At 36.8% G+C, this 19,296-nt stretch overlaps 1 protein-coding gene across 1 annotated transcript; it reads right to left on the bottom strand.

Annotated features, from left to right (window-relative positions):
• Positions 1–220: 220 nt before the first annotated feature.
• Positions 221–17,924, bottom strand: LOC148153777 (receptor-type tyrosine-protein phosphatase H-like). The gene is made up of 22 exons (XM_088001087.1): positions 17,853–17,924; positions 14,549–14,591; positions 14,212–14,469; positions 13,764–14,033; positions 11,873–12,142; positions 10,946–11,215; positions 9,086–9,355; positions 8,160–8,462; positions 7,811–8,074; positions 6,031–6,288; positions 5,697–5,927; positions 5,095–5,364; positions 4,695–4,788; positions 4,535–4,585; positions 4,333–4,414; positions 4,128–4,215; positions 3,939–4,012; positions 2,575–2,708; positions 2,268–2,391; positions 1,943–2,103; positions 1,265–1,400; positions 221–881 (listed from the first exon to the last, which is right to left on the bottom strand). The coding sequence occupies exons 1-22, from the start codon at positions 17,922–17,924 to the stop codon at positions 771–773; spliced, it is 3,834 nt and encodes a 1,277-aa protein (XP_087857213.1). The 3' UTR covers positions 221–770.
• Positions 17,925–19,296: the final 1,372 nt, after the last annotated feature.

Genomic DNA, 19,296 nt, shown 5'->3' with positions numbered 1-19,296 from the left:
ATTTTGGCCCTTAGAGACTCTGAAGTTTATTGCTTGGTAATATAAAATTACTTTTACATTGAACTGAGTTAAGTAGTTCTGAGTAATGTTTCTTATATTAACATTTTGAGATTTCTGATAACATTTAAGTCTTTTTCTGACCACCTGAAGAGGAATTTTCATAAATTGGCTTCATAATTATTTAACTTTGGAGGAAGGAAATGCACAAGTTCACAAGATATTTTTTACAGTACAGAAACATTTATTAAACATTCAGTATAAAACAGTCACATCTTGACTAGAGGTGTACAATGCTACATATTTTGGTATCAATCTGATACCAAGTAAATACAGAACCAGTATCGTCAATACCGATACAGATACCGATACTTTTTAAAATGTGAGTTTGTTATAATAAACTTCTGAGCTGCTTTTGTAGTTTTTTTATTATTTTGTTAAAATATAAGACAGAATTTGGAAAAAGTTGATAGGTGTCTACAAATACCTTAACATCAACACAATAAACAGAAAAAAACTAATTTGTGTTTTCTTTTCTAAATAAAGTGCAAAAAACCATTTCAGAGCAAATCCCACAACATCTTTTAAGGTAGAGATAAAAAATACAAAAATAAAATAAATTTCAACAGAAAATCTGAAACCAAAGTGTCAATTTTAATATCCAAAACAGATACCGACTTGGTATTGATATTATCAATATTTATATCAATCCGTCCACACAGAGTTGGTTCACCATGATCTACTGTTATTCCAGGAATGAAACTAGTTTTGTGTTACATAATTTCCTGAAGCTGGATGGTGTTTGCGTACGTGTGGTCGTTCTCATAAATGTGTTCATCCTGCAGGATGTCCATGATGCATTGGTGCAGGAAAACGTACTGCGACTGGGAAGGAAATGAACAAAACAAAACAAAACTCAGTCGCAGCATCTGAATCAAGACGGAAACACAGAAATTTACAACAGGCTTCTGCTCATTTATTTATTTACTTATTTTTCAGATGATCTGTGTTTGTGTGAGCCTGAGTTTGTTCAAAATAAAAAAAGAACCATCTAAACCATCAGTAGATATCATTTTTTAAACTGTCAAATTCAGCATATTAGAAATCCCTTGGATGGTTAGTTCAGCTTTACAGTTCAAATTTGTCACCAGAAAAGTCTTAATTTGGCACAACAGGGTAAAAATGGGAAAACACTTTTTTTCCAGAACTTATTTTTTGGTTTATATAGCTTCAGTAATTATTCTGCAGCAGCATGAAGCAGCTTTACCTCCGTCTGCACCATGTGTGATCGATGTCGCCTCATCCTGTGTAAAAAGTCCTTGATGCCGACAGCTTGTTGTTTCTCCAGCTGCTGCAGCAGGAAGTCCAGAGCGATGAAAGTTCCCGTCCTTCCCACTCCGTCGCTGCAAAGAAACACAAGCAGCTCTGGTGTGATCGAATGAAAATAATTTACTTTTTTATTTACCTGCAAATGTTTTCTCCATCTACACAATATAAGGGATATTGTACTTAGAAAAAAAAACTCTTGGGTTTTTTGATTAATCCAATTAATTTCTGAGCTCAAATGTAAAAAAAATGCAACTTTTCAAACAGAAATTATCTTAACTCTGTAGATTTTATTCTTTGTTAGGAATTTTCTTTTAAATTAATGAATGGATATTTGCATCTATTGACTTCATTACTAAAATCCAAAAGTTTGGATTGCGCGTGTGTAAAAAACTCAAAATAAGGTGCCATGATATAGTGGCATATTTGCAGGTATATATTCAGATAAATAATCATTTAATCTGAACTGTTTTCATTAGTTTGGGTCAACAAAACAAAATTAAATATCTGGGTTTATTTAAGTCCATCAAAACCACAACCTTGAAATTTGCTGATTGTTGCTGCAAACATCTGTGGAGTAACGACAGACCATACTGGGTAAACTGGGTGAACTGGGTACCTGCAGTGGACCACGGTTGGAGCCTCTGATCCGTCACTCTCGATGTCCTGCCTCACAATCCTTCTGAACTGGATCAGGACCTCTGTGCCCTGAGGGACTCCGCGGTCAGGCCAGACAGTGAAGTGGAAATGTTTGACTGATCGTTGCTCTGAGCTTCTTTTCTGTGTGGAAACATTAATATTCAATAAAACACTTAGTGTAATGTCATAAAAACACTGAAACCCTTGAAAAGAAAAGGATATTTAAAGAGCAACTATGCAGCCAAATCATAAGAGTTTTATTAGACTTACTATTAGTATTCATGTGTTAAAGTGACGTCCTGTACCTGTTTGATGGTAAACTGCCTCAGTGTCCAGTTGGGTTCCTTCAGTTCAGACGTTACAGAGACCAACACGTCTCCATACTGACTCTGCTTCAGGCCTTCAGGCCAGTACTGTGCACATTTGGAATGCACATAAAAAAAGACATAACATTTCCATTATTCATGTTCTGATTCAGTTTGACTATCTACTATAATTTAATTCCCTTTTGATTACAATTCAACAAGGAAAGTAACCTGTTAACTTTCATTTTGTTCTTTAACTTAATTTAAAATCTGACACTTGAATAACTTTCATTTTTAAAAACGTACCCGTCCTCCTTTTTTGTGGTTGGTAACCATGACAACCCTCTTCACTTTCTGTTCCCAAATCATCCGCCAGAAATCAACAACTGTGGAGGGCAGAGGACCCTGCGTGGCGATGTACTCTCTGCTGCTGCTGTAGCCCTGCAGAGAAAAAGGCTGCGGTCACTCTGCAGCCTGAAGTCACACAATTCTGATTTTTCTCTCACTGCGACCTGAATCTGATCGTTTCTTGACAGTCTGAACAACAAAGATCGGATTTTTTCGAATGCGACCCAGACCACTTGGAAATCCGATACGTATCCGATCTTTTCAAATACAACCGGAGACTGTACAAATCGCATTGATCCGACTGGAACGTCATTGATACTCCACAAACGTCACTATTCTGCGCCCTGATACGCACAAGCGGGAAGAAAAACAACAACCATGGCGGAAGATGAGGAGGATTAACTTGTTAATATGCTGCTCCGGCTGGACAACAACTTCAAAATCGTAAGATATGCTACACCATTAGCATCCATGTTTACTTCCGCAAACACTGAGCTCTTCTACTTTTTATGGCGGTTGGCATGTGGGACACTTTCAGGTCGTTTGCAGTTCATTCTGGAGATCACATACAAATCGCTTATATTTGTTAATGTAAACGACCACGGCAAAAAAAAAAAAAAAAATCAGATTTGACAGGAAGTCAGAATTGGGTCACTTCACTGTGTGAACGCAGTCAAAGATTTTTTTTGTTTTGTTTTTTTGTTAGGCTTTTTGCAGTTCATCGGCAAAATGAAAACCTTTGTCAGTTCAAGATGCTGGTGCTAAGATAAATGTGAATGCAAATAACTGAGCACGCTCTCTATATGTGACTTTATTGCGCCCTCTACTGCGCATGCAGGACACTTTCTGGTCGTTTGGAGTTCACACTGGAGATCACATACAAATCGCTTATATTTGGAAATGTGAACGACCACTGCAAAAAATAAATAAATAAATAAAAATCAGGTTTGACAGAAAGTCAGAATTGGGTCACTTCACTGTGTGAACACAGTCAAAGATTTTTTGTTGTTGTTAGGCTTTTTGAAGTTCATCAGCAAAATAAAAACCTGTGTCAGTTCAAGTTGCTGGTGCTAAGATAAATGTGGACAGGAAGTTCAACAAATATTTTAAAATAAGGTGCAGAGTGTCTGAGTGTCTTCAGTCAGAAACATCTTCAGAGCCGCTGTCTTACAGACTGCTACAGCAGATACATTTGCATCAAGAAAACAATTGAATAAGAACATTGCTGTAACTGTGACAACATATTTCCTTAAATATAAATAAAGAAGAAAAAAGAGGCCAAAAGTTGTACCTAAAAATCGAGTTATTAATATGGACACTTACTGGTATGTAACTGGCATTTATATAGTCCGTCTCTTTGGGTTCTGATGTATTTAGCTTTACCCGACACCAGTCGTCTGTTCAGGAAACACAGAAACTCTCAGATGGGAAAAGCAAAGGTGAACATTTCCTAAAACATCTTCAGCTGGTATTTCAATGTGAACATGGAGCAACAATAAGACCTGAACCCACAAGGCAGGATGTTAAAACGGTTCTTCTCTCTGTTTTCTGGTAGAATCGCTGCCTTACATGTCTGGCCTGTGCCAACAGGAGCGAGAGCCTGAAATTAAAAATGACACCATGAAATTAAACAACTGATATCTGAAATATGTGCATTTCATGAGACAAACTTTTTTAAAAGCAGAGTAGAGAAAGAGGAGATTTAATTCTAGATAACCTCATATTCCAGACTGAAGCCTCTGTTTTCATCCAAACTCAGCTGCTGGAAGTGGTCTGGAAATTTGGCAGCAGAAACAGTTCTGGAAGAAAACAGATTATTATTATTTCATCAATCTGTAAACTTGTAAAAACAAACCTTACAATGTAGGGGAACCAATCACACATTTGTTTAGAGTGGAATTTGTGCTGAACAAACTCACTCTTCATTTCTATCTGCTGTTTTGGATCCAAGTATGAAAGGTATTTTTCTCCTATAGGATGAAAAAGAAACAGTATTTTAACAAATATGATGTTTGAAATGGTAAATTTTATACTTCAGGTTTGATTTAATGATAGTTCTGTGACTGTGGAAGCACTAACCGGATGTGATCGGGTTTCCTGAGGACAATAAAAGCAATCACACAGACTACGGCACCACAAAGCAGAACACCAACCACTGATCCTGCAATGACTCCTGAAAATATATATTTTATTTATTTATTATTGGACAACACTGGCAGGATGCTCACTGGTCTGCAGTTAACTACTTGATCTGGTTTTTCTGATTTAAGAACAGACATTACCTTGACTGACCCCAATAATTGGAAACTTTTCAAGGAGAAATTTATTAAATAAGTTAAAGATCTTACTAGTATTTCATTATTTATTTTTAGAAAGAAAGTGTCTTAGTAAAAAAAAAAGTCTTTGCCGCAACTTTCAACAGCTTAGAGAAATTATTACTTCATAAAGCAAAACAGAAAATGTGTGTAGTTTTTCTCACCTCTGTTATCAGTTGAACAGAAGAAACTGAATGGTTCAGATTTTAAGGGATCAGCTTCAGTTTCCAGCTTTGAATTCACAGAGACTTGATACGTTTTGGCAGGTTGAAGTCCGTCCACAATGAGCTGATTCTCATCTGGGTTTAAAGTGACAGTTTTTCCATTTATGGTGAGTTCACCTGTCGTCCAAACACCAACCGGTTGGTCCCATTTAATCAGAGCGCTGTAGCCAGAACCCCAGTAGCTGCAGTGAGCAAATATAGAAGGAGGAACTGGAGGAAAGAACCAGGAAATTAATCAGAAAGAATTAATAACAAATAAATATTATTGATTATTCAGAATCATAAAATATGTTCAGTTTTTATCATACACACAGATCTGATAAAATGTGGATCCATAACATCCTTATCTTCTAGATCATACCACTTTTGAATTAAATACCTTTATATATAAAATATATCCAATGCTTTTTATATATGATGGTTAAAACAGTAAAACCATTACTTGGGAGTTCACTTTCTTCTGCGGTGAAATAAACTCAAACTCACCTGTTTAAGATAACTTCTGCTATAATATAAAGTTATAATGAGTGTTTTGTACTTACTGATGGTTTTGCTGATGCTACACTGTGGATAAAGTTCAGACGATGTTTCATACAGTAGAGAAATCTCATAGGTTGCTCCAGGATGGAGGCCAGAAAATGTCACGTTTTTCCCTTCAGGACTGATGAGAGTTTCAGATCCATTAGAGGCCGTAGCTTTGGAGAACAAGCCTTCAACTGTTCCCTGGATCGATGAGTTGGTGACACTCCAGGATACGGCACTGCAGTCGATTTCTGGAGTAAAAAGGAACAATTATTTTAACACCTTTGTTTCTTTAATTCAACAGAAAACACAATAATGCAGAACAAGGTTTTCTTTGTAGCCCTGTGTACCTACGTGTTAACGTGTGATCGATGTAAGCAGCACTGCTCAGTCCAGAGAACACTGTGGTCACGCTGAACTGATACATCGTCCCAGGCTTCAGGTTGGAGATCAGATATGACACAACGTTTGTCGCCTTCTGCTGGGTTATAGATGCGTTGGTGTCGTTAATACTCAGGCTGTGTTTCCAGGCTTGATCTGGATTCTCCCACTGTAAAGTTACTCTGTCCACTAAACGCTCCAAAACACGGACCGACGTCACACTCAGAGGAACTGAGGGAACAAAACAGGACAATCAGGACCTGTCAGAACTTTAAAATAAATTATTTATAACCTCTTGGTATGAAAATGTTCTCATCTTTTTATTTCCAACTAATTTGATGGTAAATTTAAAATCTGTTTTGTGTCAGTTGACACAGAGATCCTAAAGAGCCAGTGATTCATTAATTCTTTGTTTCTATGGTGGTCTAAACAAAGTAAATCCAGAGATATTAGTTTCACTGCTTTTGGTTTTTTCAAATGGGACAAAGATCCTGAGATACAGCTGAGAAAATGGTCATAATATGCAATTTAAATCACATTATGCTCAAACTGAAGCTTTATTTGTGGTTATCTTTCATCCAGATGTCAACAGGGAACTTTTTAGTGTAAAAGCACAAAAATCTGTTTCTGTTTATAAAACCTTCTTCTATTTTCCTTTTTTAACGAGTTCAATGACTCTCATGGCTAAAATTTCAAAATAAACACAAAAAGCTTCAAATAACAAACATAAATATATTGAAATTTGATTTCTAAACAAAACAACAGATTGCAAACTGTTTTATGTCACTAAATGTCAAATCATCCAGTGGGGAGGATTCTGAAAAGCTCCAATACAGCTGATCCTGTTATTCATGTTCTTTCTGTAGGACTCAAATTGTTCACAGAAAATTTAGTGATTTGTAAATTTATTCATAGAGCAAATCTAAAATACTTTTTAAAATGCAGCTTTGAGATTTGAGACACCTATAGACACAATGCTATCTGTTAGATATTTTTTGGTATTATCATTATTACTTTAGTTCATATTCAGTCTAATGTTAATCAGTATTATTGTGATTTTTAGTTTAAAGTGTTCTCTTCCTTATGTGTGTATAAACTGACCTGGAGGTTACGACTGTCTGTTTATCTTTATGTGAGACAGTTAACTCTGTGTTTCCCAGATCTTAAATTCTTCTTGTGTTAGTTTGACCTAGAGCTGAACTGGGCTCAGACCGTAGATCAGATATCACACCTGGAACTGAGTTGCTGGTTTGTTTAGGTTAAATGTTTTACGACCTCTGTTGTTTTCCTGACTGCCCCCTGTGACTGTTTTTCTTTGATAATAAAAGAAGGAGCTCGCGTGGAAGGAGTTCAGAACTTTCTGTGAACGGCTGATGACGTTGTTGGCGGAAAGTTCTCCTTTTGCAAAAGCTTTGTCTATAAAATTCATATACGTTGTCTGTGGTCTTTTTATGTAGGTTCGAGAAAAATACCTATCACTATCTGTTATATTAGTGGGTGGCGTTTGCAAAGCAGCCAATCACAGAGCCCTATTTATATTTATTAGCACTGATTGCCGACGTCTGAACAACTGTAACAGGCAGTTATGTTTTTAATTTGGGCCTCAAGTAGTGGAAGATTTCAGATATTCCTACATATTTAACTGATGATAATTCAACAGTTAAAGACAACTAAAAGATATGACTTGAATGATCAAGTGTGCTGGTTTGTTGTCAGTACAGTTTAAATCCAAAGTCACAACATCATCACCAACCTGTAGCAGCAGAGAATGAGAATCCAGAGCTGCTGAGTCCGTTCAACACAGTGAAAAGAGATAAACTATATTCTGTCCCAGCAGTCAGACCAGAGACCACATGTTGAATAACTGCATCTTCACTAGTGATGATCTCAGTGACAGAAACACCATTGACTTCATATTCCAGTTTGTATGTTGAGATGCCGTTGACTTTGTCCCACTTCAGAGTTAAACTGGTGTCATTCTGGGTCACCACTGAGAAACTGGCTACATTTACTGGAGCTGAAAAACAAAGACAGTGCTTAACAGGTGGCTGCTTCTTTAAATAAATCCAGAAATTTTTTGTAAATGATGACAAATCACCAACCTGTAGCAGCAGAGAATGAGAATCCAGAGCTGCTGAGTCCATTGGCCTCAGTGAAAAGAGTGAAACTATATTCTGTCCCATCAGTCAGACCAGAGACCACATGTTGAACAAATGTTTCTCCAGCAGCATCACTGATGTTCTCAGAGACAGGAGCTCCATTCTCTTCATATTCCAGTCTGTATGTTGAGATGCCATCAACTTTGTCCCACTTCAGAGTTAAACTGCTGCTGTTCTGGGTCACCACTTCTACTTTTATTACATTTCCAGGAGCTGAGAAACAAAGAGGAGGCAGAAACATCTGAATTAATTAGTTGAGGTTATTTATACTATTTGCAGGATTAGATTTAAAGTGATTTTTTTTTTATTTTATCAATATGTTTCTTCTCAGTTGAAGCAAAATTAATAATTTAAAATGACATGAATTCATGAGGGTGATGGCAAGGAGGCCTTCCATCCTCAAAGATATGGAGATCATAACCACAGATTGTCAAAATATAACAGAAAGCATTTGTTGCTATTACACTGATAAAGTTTGGTGAATTGATTATTGATTTTTTTTCATAAAATGCAAATAAAATGGTTTTTCATTTAATAATCTACATACTTTTGATATATTTTATTATCCATAGGCTGCCTGACTCATTTCTTATCAGAATAAATTTCTAGGTTGAATGAAAAACATCTAAAACGTAAATCTACCAGAATAATTATATCTAAACTGTGTAACCGACCACTTCATCATAATTTAGAGTGAAAACAAAAAAAGCTTCACACTTTAGTCATATGTGTCGATGTCGACTGATTCCTGAGATTTGATGTCAATTATCTTTAACTTATGACGGAGTTAATAACTATTGTTTTTGAGGATGAATAATTTCTGTAATCTCATCCACCTTTTCTCTCATTTACTATCATAAATCACCAACCTGTAGCAGCAGAGAATGAGAATCCAGAGCTGCTGAGTCCATTGGCCTCAGTGAAAAGAGAGAAACTATATTCTGTCCCATCAGTCAGACCAGAGACCACATGTTGAACAAATGTTTCTCCAGCAGCATCATTGATGTCCTCAGAGACAGGAGCTCCATTGACTTCATATTCCAGTCTGTATGTTGAGATGCTGTTGACTTTGTCCCACTTCAGAGTTAAACTGCTGGTGGTCTGAGTCTCCACTGAAACACTGGCTACGTTTTCAGGAGCTGAAAAACAGAGAAGAGAGAAACAAAAAATAAACTAATTTCATATTTATTCATATTTTTAATGTAAACAGCTTTGAAGTAATATTATCATTTTATCAGATATGAGCTGAAACAATATTGATGCTTCAGAGTTAATCCTTAATCCTTAAGATTAGGGTGAAATTAAGGAGGCCTTCTGTCCTCAATGGATTAGATTAAATTATAAAAATATAAGTGGTAACATGCAAAAAGCTGGTCAGCAATTATAAAAATGATTTTATTAGTTATGTTTACAAAGTTTGTTAAATCGACTATTAAGTGGAATAGTAAATATTAAAAATGCAAATAAAATTAAAATATATTCAATTGTTTAAATCAATACTTCTGACACTATAGATTCATTTTTATTTACTTTTAAATCCGTCTGTCTCATTTCCTGACAGAAACTAAATTCTTGCTTAAACAAAAAATAATTTTAAATCTAAATCTATAAGTTTGAATCATTGTGGTTAAACAATGTAACTGATATCTGACATTATAATTAAAGACAAAATGAAATGTTTCACATTAAATTGGTTGTTAAACTGATTAATCTGAGATTTGATGTTAAACATGTTAAACATGTTAAACATGTTAAACATGTTAAACATGTGAGGTTAATTAGTTTCTGTTTTCACACTGATATTTTCTCAATCCACCTTTTATCGTTTTAACAATCAGAAATCACCTGTAGCAGCAGAAAATATGAATCCAGAGCTGCTGACTCCATTGAACACAGTGAAAAGAGAGAAACTAAAATCTGTCCCAGCAGTCAGACCAAAGACCAGATATTGTACTGTTCCTCCAGCAGCAGCATTGATGTTCCTAGAGACAGGAGCTCCATTGACTTCATATTGCAGTTTGTATGTTGAGATGCTGTTAAATTTGTTCCACCTCAGAGTTATACTGCTGGTGGTCTGGGTCACCACTGAAACATTGGCTACATTTCCAGGAGCTGAAAAACAGACAGAGACAAAGTAGAAATGTGAAAAGTCAGACCTGCACAGCAAAATGATATTCAGACAAAGAATATGGATTCTTGAATTTATAACTGTTGACAAAAAGGAGTCGATCCTCCTGATACACTGACTGATCAACTGGGAATGAGAGAAAATTCTCAGATCACCAACCTGTAGCAGCAGAGAATGAGAATCCAGAGCTGCTGAGTCCATTGGCCTCAGTGAAAAGAGAGAAAATATATTGTGTCCCAGCAGTCAGATTAGAAACCACATGTTGTATAACAGCAGCTGCATTAGTGATGTTGTTCACAACAGTAGCTCCATTCTCTTCATATTGCAGTTTATATGTTGAGATGCCGTTGACTTTAAGCCACTCCACTGTTAAACTGTTAACACTTTGATTCACCACTGAAACACTGGCTACATTTTCAGGAGCTGAAAATCAGAGAGCAGATATGGGGACATAGTAGAAACATCAGACCTGCACAGCAAAATGACTCCATTCAGGCAAAGAATATGGATTATTTAACTTATATTAATTGTGGACAAAAGGAGTCGATGCTCCTGATACACTGATCAACTGGGAATGAGAGAAAATTCACAGATCACCAACCTGTAGCAGCAGAGAATGAGAATCCAGAGCTGCTGACTCCATTGGCCTCAGTGAAAAGAGAGAAACTATATTCTGTCCCATCAGTCAGACCAGAGACCACATGTTGAACAAATGTTTCTCCAGCAGCATCACTGATGTTCTCAGAGACAGGAGCTCCATTCTCTTCATATTCCAGTCTGTATGTTGAGATGCCATCAACTTTGTCCCACTTCAGAGTTAAACTGCTGGTGTTCTGGGTCACCACTTCTACTTTTATTACATTTCCAGGAGCTGAGAAACAAAGAGGAGGCAGAAACATCTGAATTAATTAGTTGAGGTTATTTATACTATTTGCAGGATTAGATTTAAAGTGATTTTTTATTTTATTTTATCAGTATGTTTCTTCTCAGTTGAAGCAAAATTAATATTTGAAAATGACATGAATTCATGAGGGTGATGGCAAGGAGGCCTTCCATCCTCAAAGATATGGAGATCATAACCACAGATTGTCAAAATATAACAGAAAGCATTTGTTGCTATTACACTGATAAAGTTTGGTGAATTGATTATTGATTTTTTTTCATAAAATGCAAATAAAATGGTTTTTCATTTAATAATCTACATACTTTTGATATATTTTATTATCCATAGGCTGCCTGACTCATTTCTTATCAGAATAAATTTCTAGGTTGAATGAAAAACATCTAAAACGTAAATCTACCAGAATAATTATATCTAAACTGTGTAACCGACCACTTCATCATAATTTAGAGTGAAAACAAAAAAAGCTTCACACTTTAGTCATATGTGTCGATGTCGACTGATTCCTGAGATTTGATGTCAATTATCTTTAACTTATGACGGAGTTAATAACTATTGTTTTTGAGGATGAATAATTTCTGTAATCTCATCCACCTTTTCTCTCATTTACTATCATAAATCACCAACCTGTAGCAGCAGAGAATGAGAATCCAGAGCTGCTGAGTCCATTGGCCTCAGTGAAAAGAGAGAAACTATATTCTGTCCCATCAGTCAGACCAGAGACCACATGTTGAACAAATGTTTCTCCAGCAGCATCACTGATGTCCTCAGAGACAGGAGCTCCATTGACTTCATATTCCAGTCTGTATGTTGAGATGCTGTTGACTTTGTCCCACTTCAGAGTTAAACTGCTGGTGGTCTGAGTCTCCACTGAAACACTGGCTACGTTTTCAGGAGCTGGAAAACAGAGAAGAGAGAAACAAAAAATAAACTAATTTCATATTTATTCATATTTTTAATGTAAACAGCTTTGAAGTAATATTATCATTTTATCAGATATGAGCTGAAACAATATTGATGCTTCAGGGTTAATCCTTAATCTTTAAGATTAGGGTGAAATTAAGGAGGCCTTCTGTCCTCAATGGATTAGATTAAATTATAAAAATATAAGTGGTAACATGCAAAAAGCTGGTCAGCAATTATAAAAATGATTTTATTAGTTATGTTTACAAAGTTTGTTAAATTGATTAGTGAATATTAAAAATGCAAATAAAATAAAATATATTTTATTATTTAAATCAATACTTCTGACACTATAGATTCATTTTTATTTACCTTTTAAATCAGTCTGTCTCATTTCCTGACAGAAACTAAATTCTTGCTTAAACAAAAAATAATTTTAAATCTAAATCTATAAGTTTGAATCATTGTGGCTAAACAATGTAACTGATGTCTGACATTATAATTAAAGACAAAATGAAATGTTTCACATTAAATTGGTTGTTAAACTGATTAATCTGAGATTTGATGTTAAACATGTTAAACATGTTAAACATGTTAAACATGTTGTAGCGAACGCAGTCAAGCATTTTTATGTATATTTTGGGAAATACTGTTTGGTTTGGTTAATAACGTTATCTGACCACTTCAGCAATTACGTCATCACTTGGTCACGTGAAGCTTTCGATAAAGGGCTGTAAGTTTCGTTTCATACTCAGTTGGTTTTTGCAAGCGGTAATAGGAAAGACAAAGAACTGAAATTTGGAAGAAATGGACTTCTAGCAACTCCTAACCTTCTGGTTGGAGGGGCATACGGTATGGACAATTGAATGGAATATTCTTGTGTTTGTATATGTGTAATAAGTTTAATTTGAACAATTTATATAAGAGAACATGACGGTTTAACTGATGTATATTTGCCACTGTGTATTTTATTGCAGTGTTCACGGTGGTCTTGGGCGTTTATGTGACAGAAAATTCCTTTAATAAACATTTGGAACCATCAGTCGGAGCGTTGCATCTTCATCAACCAGTGAGAAAAGTTGGGAGCAGCTATACATGTGAGGTTAATTAGTTTCTGTTTTCACACTGATATTTTCTCAATCCACCTTTTATCGTTTTAACAATCAGAAATCACCTGTAGCAGCAGAAAATATGAATCCAGAGCTGCTGACTCCATTGAACACAGTGAAAAGAGAGAAACTAAAATCTGTCCCAGCAGTCAGACCAAAGACCAGATATTGTACTGTTTCTCCAGCAGCAGCATTGATGTTCCTAGAGACAGGAGCTCCATTGACTTCATATTGCAGTTTGTATGTTGAGATGCTGTTAAATTTGTTCCACCTCAGAGTTATACTGCTGGTGGTCTGAGTCACCACTGAAACATTGGCTACATTTCCAGGAGCTGAAAACAGACAGAGACAAAGTAGAAATGTGAAAGAGTCAGACCTGCACAGCAAAATGATATTCAGACAAATAATATGGATTCTTGAATTTATAATTGTGGACAAAAGGAGTCGATGCTCCTGATACACTGACTGATCAACTGGGAATGAGAGAAAATTCACAGATCACCAACCTGTAGCAGCAGAGAATGAGAATCCAGAGCTGCTGAGTCCATTGGCCTCAGTGAAAAGAGAGAAAATATATTCTGTTGCACCAGTCAGATTAGAGACCACATGTTGAACAAATGTTTCTCCAGCAGCATCACTGATGTTGTTCACAACAGTAGCTCCATTCTCTTCATATTCCAGTCTGTATGTTGAGATGCCGTTGACTTTGGCCCACTCCAGAGTTAAATTGTTAACACTTTGAGTCACCACTGAAACACTGGCTACATTTTCAGGAGCTGAAAATCAGAGAGCAGACAGAGGGACATAGTAGAAACATCAGACCTGCAGAGCAAAATGTCACCATTCAGGCAAAGAATATGGATTATTTAACTTATATTAATTGTGGACAAAAGGAGTCGATGCTCCTGATACACTGATCAACTGGGAATGAGAGAAAATTCACAGATCACCAACCTGTAGCAGCAGAGAATGAGAATCCAGAGCTGCTGAGTCCATTCAACACAGTGAAAAGAGAGAAACTATATTGTGTCCCATCAGTCAGACCAGAGACCACATGTTGAACAAATGTTTCTCCAGCAGCATCATTGATGTCCTTAGAGACAGAACCATATTCCAGTCTGTATGTTGAGATGCCGTTGACTTTGTTCCACTTCAGAGTTAAACTGCTGGTGGTCTGAGTCACCACTGAAACACTGGCTACGTTTCCAGGAGCTGAAACAAGGAGACACTTGATAAATCTAAAGGTAACTTATAAAAGATAAACAATAATAATAATACTTTCCATACTAACCAGGTTCTGTAGGTTCTAATGTTGTGGAGTTCACTGTTACAACCTGAAACCATGAATGAAAACACATTAAAGATGCTGGAGAACTATTTGACTATGAACAGTAGATACATAAATCATTTTTCCAAAGATAGTTGTCTGAAAAAGTTGTTTCCCCGCCTCTCCTCCTGACTTCCTGTTATTTGCATGTTTGTCTCACTTCAGTGTTTCTGAACATCAAACCAGTTTAAATATTAACCAAATACAACACAAGTAAACACAAATTGCAGTTTTTACATGAAGACGTTTATTATTAATAAGACAGAAAAATCCAAAGCGATATGAACAAAACATTGTTGGTGTTTTGGTGTAGAGCTGAATTCATGGCTCCATTGATCACAGCAAGACTTCCAGGTCCTGAAGCAGCCAAGCAGCCCCGGAGCATCACACCACCACCACCGTGTTTTACCATCAGTACAATGACATGGTGTCACTTTTACACCAGATGTAATGAGACACACTCTGTCCAGAGAGTCCAGCTTTTGTCCCGCCAGACCAGGAACGTTGGGGATTGTGGTGGTGGTTGCTCATACCAACACATCATGTTTGTATTTATTTATTTATTTATTTCTGAATTTACATTATTAGTTACAGGATGATGTGGATCTGAGTGATAAAATCTCCATCTTTGTCACTGATTATTCCCCTAAAATCACATGAACAAGCAGAGGCTCGTCTCCGCTGTCAGGTAAACCTCAGCTCTTCCACCTCATGTGTTGATTGAAGCAACAAATTTCCCCCAGCTTGCTGCTGATTCAGAGCCGTAATAAATCCAGTGTTGACTTTTAATCCCTATATAATTTACCTAACCAGGTCTTGTTAACTGACAACTTGCATAAAAACGAGGAAGAAATGGGCAAGAATGAATAAATTGGCTGCCCCCTTTCAACAAGCTAAAACAACTACAGTAGTAAAATAATAATGTAATGTTTTTGAATTAACTGAAATGTTTTTCTGCAAGGAAGTAACATTTCAGTTACTTTCTTACAGGAAATAATTGAAATGTTACAACATTTCTCTGTCACAGATTAATGTGGAGAAATTAGAAAAAGCAGAACTACCTGCCAGAAAAGATCAGATCATTTCCAAGATACCAAAGACTCATTTTTGTTTTTCTTCATAAAAGTATTCCTAACATTGCATCAGAGTCTTCAACACTGCTTGGACTAGCGCTCCTAAAACAGTTTAAAACTATAATAACCTGCACCAATTTAAAAACACCTTTTTGTCAAGAGATTTGAAAGCACAGATGCATCAACATCAGTGCAGAAACAGGAAAAACCATGGTGTCTTCTTTACATTTACAAACTTCAGAATCAAAGATGGCCGCCATGCATTGAGAACACAGTAACAGCTGCAGTGATCTCCTGTGTACCATTATTCTGGTGGTTTATATCGTCAACAATGTACAACATAAATGTACAATGTCCATGTGTGAACATACTTTAAATGTTTGAATGCATAAAAAGCAGCTGCATTAATTACTATTAGCTCACATTAATAACAGCTGTTCATTAAATGCTCTGATTCAGGAAACTCATCACTGGAAAAAGCTAAAGCTGGTTAATGTTCTGACTCCAGAAGTAACCAAACCACCACGACTGTTTAAAATGCTCTTCACTGCACAGCTCCTCTGATCAGCTCCTGTCTGAAGGGACGGAAAGAAAAATATTTAAAAAAGAAACACTCACCCAGAGCAGAATTAGGAAGACATACATCAACCGCGTACAAGAGGAATATCTGAGGAATAAAGGTCTCATTGTTGTTATTGATAATAATCAATACTACACTATGATCAGAGCTTTGCTGCGTTCAGTCCTGCTTCACTGATCTGAACCAGATCTCTGTGCTTCCTGCTCTTTTCCCCATGATGAAGTCAATCATTATGTTTCCTTTTCAGTCTCAAACTTTTGCTCCTCCTTCAGTCACTCTGTGCAACTTGTTCAAGACCCATTAAAGGGCATCAAGCAAATTTCTGGTGATAAATATCTTTAGAGCTGATACAGCTTGTGAACAGCTTTTTATCTTTAGCATAATTTTCATTGTCATCTTAATAACATTAAATTATCATTCAACACATTAGAAAAGTCAAATGAAAGCATTTAAAAACAGATGAAACATAACAAATACTATAAATACAAGTTTGTATGCATAGATCTTAAAATATCACATATGCAACAGCCATAGTTAATTTTATTTGTTATTTTTACTGCACTGCATTATCTCTGGCTTTCTTGTGATTGCAGCAAATAAGGAACTGGATAAAGAAGAAATATGACTTAGAGAATCCAAGTCACCTGATATTTTATGAGGTACCTATGCTGTGTCAAAGAGTTGTTGAAAAATGGAGGAAGTTGATAAAAGTTTTTATTATTTCTTGACTTTAACCCTCTGATGCGTGACTGACTGGCTGTACAGTCTGTCAGTGGCTCCTTTTTGAGCCGGGTTACAATCAATGTGTTTTTATGCTACTTCCGTCATTTTCATTCAGAATAATGTTTTGTATAATACTTTCCACTGTGCTTTATTTCACACAAGAATTATTTCATGTTTGAAATATTTTCATTTTTCACTTTTTTAAACGTTTTTAGAACAATTATAGAACATTTTTAAAACAAAATGACAACAGCAGCAATTTTACAACAACAATGATGAAATGTCAATAATGGACCATGTTAACATCCATTATGTGTGTGTGTGTGTGTGTGTGTGTGTGTGTGTGTGTGTGTGTGTGTGTGTGAGCATGGGGGGGGGGAGGGGGCTGCAAAAGAGCACGTTTCCTGAAACTAGCTAGCTAACCAAGCTAGCTAACATTAATGTCAGCAGCCTAACTAAGGAGGCCCAGACTTCTCTCTCCCCAGCCACTTGTTCCAGCTCCTCCAGAGGAACCCCAAGGCGTTCCCAGGCCAGCTGAGAGACATCGTCCCTCCAGTGTGTCCTGGGTCTTCCCCTCCTCCCGGTGGGACATGAACACCTCACCAGGGAGGCGTCCAGGAGGCATCCTGACCAGATGCCTGAGCCTCAACTGGCTCCTCTCGATGTGGAGGAGCAGGGGCTCTACTCTGAGTCCCTCCTGGATGACTGAGCTTCTCACCCCGTCTCTAAGGGAGAGCCCAGCCACCCTGCGGAGGAAACCCGTTTCGGCCACTTGTATCCGTGACCTTGTTCTTTCAGACATGACCCAAAGCTCATGACCATAGATGAGGGTGGGAACGTAGATCAACCGGTAAATCAAGAGCTTTGCTTTTTGGCTCAGCTCTCTCTTCACCACGACAGATCGGTACAGCTCCCGCTTCACTGCAGACGCTGCGCCAATCTGCTCGTCGATCTTCTGCTCCATTTTTCCCTCATTGGTGAACAAGAGCCTGAGATACTTGAACTCCTCCACTTGGGGCAGGACATCCTCCCCGACCCAGAGAACACACTCTATACTTTTCTGGCTCATTTATTTATGCATTTATTTCTATAGCTATTAATTTTTATTTTGTTTATTGAGATGATAACAGAAAGAACCTTAAACACATTGATGAGCAGGTTTTGTATGTCATTCAACACACTCTCTCTCTCTCTTGGTTTTCTCATCCAGGGTGTCAGACACACACACAGACACACACACAAATAATACACATGCACAATAAAGTATAGGTGGTAATGTTAGCTAGTTGGTTAGATAACTAGCGTTAGCTAACTTTGAATAAGGCCAATATGTTGATTCGCCACAATAAGACTGTCAGTGATTGACACACACAAACACATTTGTGAGGTAAAAAATTAAGATAATTATTTGTAAAAGTTCTTGTGTAAAATTTTATTATTCAGGGGTGAAACTTAGACCTCAGTGTGTTTGGTTCCCAAAAATGTTTTCCTGAGAGTCACAGCTGGTAAGAAACAAAGATTCCCATTAAATTCCATAGGAAATGAATGCGGGTCATTTTGGACCCACTCACAGAAGAATGTGACATAAAACATGCTATTTCTTAAATGTATAAAAGATAAATTAAAAAGTTGAATTGTATGATATCAGTGACATGTTCTTTAAGGAATACCTGGAATATTAAGTGATGAAAACTTTTCATTATAAAATTAATGCAAAAAGATGACCTCACCGGGTCCAAAAGGACCCACTTACGCATCAGAGGATTAAAACAGAGATTTGAGACATAGCAGAACTTATGTTCCTTTTCCAAAACCATGTTATTTAAGAAATGAAGCCTAGGCGTAAATTCAAGCTGTGAAACCCTCTTCAGCCTTCTGGCATCATCAGTTACCACGCCTCCGCCTCGGCCAATCACCATGCAGGAGCTCCTTCAAAAGGCCAAACAACCACAGATCCTTCTGGCCGCCTCCCCCCTGTGTAAATATCTACAGCTTGGATTATACTAAATACATTTTTTATATGTTTTTTTTATTGGATAAAAATGCAGAGAAACAGTATTAATGTGGTAAGTGTAGAACAAAAACTGAACATACTGAAAACGTGAAGGAAACCACATTTAGAGCAGCAGCTGCAACCAGCAGTGAGACACAGAAACCAAGGAGCTTCAGTACAAAATGTCAGCAGATGAGGGGAAAATCAAATCAAGAAACTGAGAGCAGAGGATCTGCAACAAAACAACATGATGATCTAAACCAGCACAGAACAGGAGATTATACAGGAAAAATATACTTAACACAAATTTATTAATATGGAGACACTGACTGACAATTACACC

Source organism: Poecilia mexicana, unplaced genomic scaffold (genome assembly GCF_051168715.1).
Source record: "Poecilia mexicana isolate PSO_F unplaced genomic scaffold, ASM5116871v1 scaffold_19, whole genome shotgun sequence".
Lineage (NCBI taxonomy): Eukaryota > Metazoa > Chordata > Actinopteri > Cyprinodontiformes > Poeciliidae > Poecilia > Poecilia mexicana.
The sequence above is the reverse complement of the archived record's forward strand: the minus strand, read 5'-3'. Positions and strand labels throughout refer to the sequence as shown.